The 4639-nt window shown below is 39.0% G+C and overlaps 1 protein-coding gene across 1 annotated transcript in view; it reads left to right on the forward strand.

The window, feature by feature from the left end:
- The first annotated feature begins 253 nt into the window (after positions 1-253).
- LOC122254628 (uncharacterized) overlaps positions 254-4639 on the forward strand; it is a 16313-nt gene continuing 11927 nt past the window's right edge. The window contains exons 1-2 of the mRNA XM_043018417.2: positions 254-342; positions 3321-3688. Of these exons, the coding sequence (XP_042874351.2) occupies positions 3454-3688 (235 nt within the window). The 5' untranslated portion in view covers positions 254-342; positions 3321-3453. The remainder of the gene's footprint in view (positions 343-3320; positions 3689-4639) is intronic.

Consider the following 4639-nt stretch of genomic DNA (forward strand, 5'->3'; position numbering starts at 1 on the left):
TTAATCTGTTTTTGTTTTGCGCACTTAATTACACATTTCATAATACTTATGAAATTATCTTAATTATCTTAATCAAAATATAATTCACTAAATCAAAATCAAATTCATTATTAAAGATCCATTGCTGAGATACATAGTGAAGTAGTATCATGCTATTCTGTAGATAAACTATGAAAAATGATAAAAAGATAACTGGTGATATGGAAGATAATAATAAGATATATGGTTACCAAGCCACCTGCCTTTTCATAATGCAGATCTTAAACTGAATCAATATCTGTCGTTTGTCAGTGAAACATTACTGTTAGAAAAAGCGCGGTAAACAGAATTCCTATTAAAATGGTAAACAAACCTAAGCTTTTCACATTGCTGTTTACTATATCTGAATGGACTTTCCTTTTTTCCACAAGCTAGAAATGGTTTAGAGTTCTGGCGAAACAGAACGAGATGTGAAGGAGGTTTGTACTTGGATATGCAGCATTGTCTGTAACATCACTATGCTGTATGGTTGTGTAAAGTACAGTAGATAATTTGTTCTTAGGTGCCTTATCTAAAGGTAACATGTAAGTTGATCTTTGCTCTTTGTAGGGTACGCAAATGGCTTCTCATCTGTTATAGTGTTGGGTCTGCTCTAGTATACTGCAGTCTTATATACTACTTCTCTTTTCTCTATACTGCTAGAACATGCAGAGCAGAGATAGCCTAATTACATAGACCACAATAAATATGTTGTCATGAAACCAAAAGACTGAGATTAATTTAGCACCTTAAGTAATTGAAATGGAATTTGATAAAACCATAGAGTTTTGAAAAAAGAAAGAACATAAGGCTGGTCACGAAAGACGTTCGTTGGAGTGTTCGAGTAATTTGAAAATATTCAAAACTGCGGCGAAGAATATTAGCTATGCATGATTCTTGGCTGGTGTGATTCAAAATCTGAAAGAAACACTATGATCTTTGTTCTGGACTAAGATCTGTGCAAGCTTAGGTCAGGGTTAGAGGTCGCGAGCCAAAACATGATAGTGATATAAAATACATTAATAAAGAAAACTATAAATTAGTGTGTAATACCAGCCCAGAGGAGAGGGTTATCTGGTGTTTGTCGTGTTTGGATATCTCGATTTCGAATTATCAAGAATTATTACCTGTTGAGTGGGAAAATTGGCCGAAGTGTATTTTTTATGATTAGCATATTAAGAGCATTTAACCTATTTGCCAGTGGTCTTTGGTGTTTTCTTAATATGCAAGATGAAAAGAGTCTTAAGATACAATGTATCATTATATAAAAATGAATGAAGAACTTCACAATACAACAGATATGAATAACGCATTTCCATTATCTCGTCATCGGAATATCATGCTTACGAGAATATATATACATCAGTCAAGAACCGACGAATCACATAACGCCTGTAACCTGTTACTCGTATCCGCATAACAGACATTGCCACAACCTTGGATAATCTGAAGGTGCCCGATGCCATCTATCCACCAATTATTTCCCTCTTGTGTTTGTATAATCCTTTTAAGGATCACTTTGGCTCGCTTCCCGCCCGTTAGATAGATATCCCGCTTCATCAACGTGCACCGTCATGGCGTCGGACGTTCTTGGGGGACGCTACTTTCCGCGCTGAAACCACGTCCTATATTTATATGAGGATGATGACTAGGATGCCATCTAAGTAGCGTAGACATGTCGAATGTCTGTCAATTATGTCCATGAATGAAGGTCCTTTTCTATGAAGAGACAAGCCAGAACCGCGCTTAGTGAGGAGCCAATGGCGAGATCACTGGTTGGTCTGTCGTTACTCCTCTTCTGCAAACTCAAAAACCCTAAGTCAACACACAGTTTCACGAATTCGGTGAGTGAACTATCGTTAATCTCAGATACTCGGATAGCTCTGTCAGTAAGAACATTCGTGAAAAGGGATTTTATGTAAAAACTAGCCATCGTTTTTATTTCTGTAACTAAAATTCTGGTGTCGTATGATGTGGTCGTTAAAAATTGAGAGGTAGAAATCACTGATCATCCTCATGGCGCCAGAGAGGGGTTTAGATAGGCTTTTGCCTAAGCGATGGGCAGCACTGCCGATTCTAAAAGTGATCAGTCTCATCGGCACACCTGGTTTGTGTATCTTCGGGTGCCTCTTCCAGCAGGTAAAGGAGGCACTTTCCTTTGGCAGAACGGAAGAGAATATCCCTTGTCTTATTCATAAACCCGTCAGCTTCCCTTTTCCCTTCTCTTAGTCTTTCTGTAGGTTTAAGTATCACAATATTAAATTGTTAATTTTGGTTATGTAGTAATCAACATGTTTGTTAGTAGGTCACATCGTCCAGCTTTCGTCCATCTATTCTCACTGCATAAATGTCAAGGTTTCGCATGATGGTTATCTCCTTGATCCTGGTTTTCGTATTGTTTTTGGAGGACCAACTCATGGCCTCCTAAATGAAGGCCCGAGCACTACCAGGAAGCGGATTTTCGCCGGATTTGAGTTGGCTCGGAGCTGCTGGTAACGAAATTTTCTCCGCCTAAATGTCCATTTTTGTGAAAAAAAAAAAAAACAGGGAGCGGTAATTCACTCGCCATTCATGCCATGTGAAGGATGAACAGAGCTCAGTATGACAAAGTTAGATATAGGAATAAATAAAAAATGAATAACTTCATGTCTACTATCTATTTAAATGGGCAACAAGTCACGGTTGTCAGGTGATCGTCAACTCTTGTCTAGTATATGTTCTTGTAAGCTTGATGAACCGTGCAATTCTGATGACGAGATAATGGATACGAGTATATAACCAAAGATTATATAGTCTTTGTGAATAACATCTCTTGCACCGTGAAGTTATTCAATCTCATTTATACCTCCATGTAAAAATGAATAAAATTGGATTCTTTACACTTCGTATCAGTTTATGAATTCGATGTCCATTATCTTCGACGTGACATTAATGCGAGTATGATAAATAGGATATTATTATTTTAATTAGGTGTTACATACCACGTGTTAGCGCTTTTCGTTATTCATATTATTGTTTACTTTGTCCGATTCATCTAAATACATCATTACTTTCATTTCACTGCATCTTGCCATTACGCTGAAAGTGCAAAGACAGAACATAATCATATTAAAGAAAACAGGACAAGTCGTACCCAGAGAGAATCATATTTAGATAAAATAACAAAAAATAAGATAGAACGCGCACCTTCGAAGTCACGCGAGAGGAATCGGACACCAGATCCCGTCGTCTGTCTGTGTTGTTGTTTCTCCGAGAGTCGAAAGTCGAAGACCTCTCGCCCATCCCTTCCTTTTTCCTCTTAGGTGACTGGCTGACCATGGATACGCCCATTTCGAAGAGCTTTTGAAGAGGATTTGCTCCGAGACGACAGACATGATAAGTAGCGGCGACTGTCAGAGGAAAGGTTAAGTTGAGAGGGCCAGGAGGAGGAGGAGGATGCAAGCAGGGGGAGCCGGCACTCTCAGGCTCAGCAGTGCTTGCCAAGGCGTCATGGGGGGGCGGTACGTAGGATATCTCCAGGCCTCGCAGTATGGGCTAGGGGCAGTGTTTCGCAGGAGGCTTCACGTGATGATGAGGTCGAGAGGTTTCACTCCTCATTGGCGTCCTCCGGGTAGCTTCAAGACGCCCATCCCAGCACGCCCACACGCAACTAGGTCTTCGTGTTCGAGAGGTAAAGTTGCCATTTCTTATCTGTAATACTGCGGCTGTTGCAAGTTGATTAGAATATTTTGACTTAGGTAATTCTTTCTCAAATAGACACACTAAATTGATATCTGTGGTGCAAAACAATAACATTTCATCTGTACTTTTTGAAAAACAGCATATATATTTTTTTCTATTTGTAGAATTATATTTTAGTTTTGTAAAGGATATTGGGTCTTTATGTGAAGTAGATGCAAAAACATGTTGCAGTTAGTATGGATGAACATACTTTAACACTTTATAATATTCAACTTACATATGTATAACCTTCTAAGTCACTTTATATAGTATGTTGATATGCGAGTCAATATATTCCCATAAATCGTTATGATATTTCATTATCTGAGCAGTTACCTTTAATAGGAAGAATTGATTGGAATTCAAAGTCCTATTTAACTAATAATTAGAAAGAATGTATATATTTCATTGTAACACAAAAATGAACTATATTGTAGCAGTTTGCTATTCATATATAGGTGATATTACTGGCAATTCCATCCCTATACCCCACCATATGGGCTAAAATAGTAGGGTAGGGAGGTTCGTAGGTTCTCTGGTCTTCATTCTGCACTGGTAAGCAATTGACTGAGTCTCTCTCTCTCTCTCTCTCTCTCTCTCTCTCTCTCTCTCTCTCTCTCTCTCTCTCTCTCTCTCTCTCTCTCTCTCTCTCTCTCTCTCTCTCTCTCTCTCTCTCTCTCTCTTCTCTTCTCTCTCCTCTCTTCTCTCTCTCTCTCTCTCTCTCTCTCTCTTCTCTCTCTCTCTCTCTCTCCCTCTCTCTCTCTCTCTCTCTCTTCTCTTCTCCTCTCTTCTCTTCTCCTCTATTCTCCTCTCTTCTCTTCTCTTCTCTCTCTCTCTCTCTCTCTCTCTCTCTCTCTCTCTCTCTCTCTCTCTCTCTCTCTCTCTCTCTCTCTCTCTCACT

The sequence above is a fragment of the Penaeus japonicus genome, unplaced genomic scaffold (assembly GCF_977035675.1).
Source record: "Penaeus japonicus unplaced genomic scaffold, GWHDUDI00000001_assembly GWHDUDI00000007, whole genome shotgun sequence".
Lineage (NCBI taxonomy): Eukaryota > Metazoa > Arthropoda > Malacostraca > Decapoda > Penaeidae > Penaeus > Penaeus japonicus.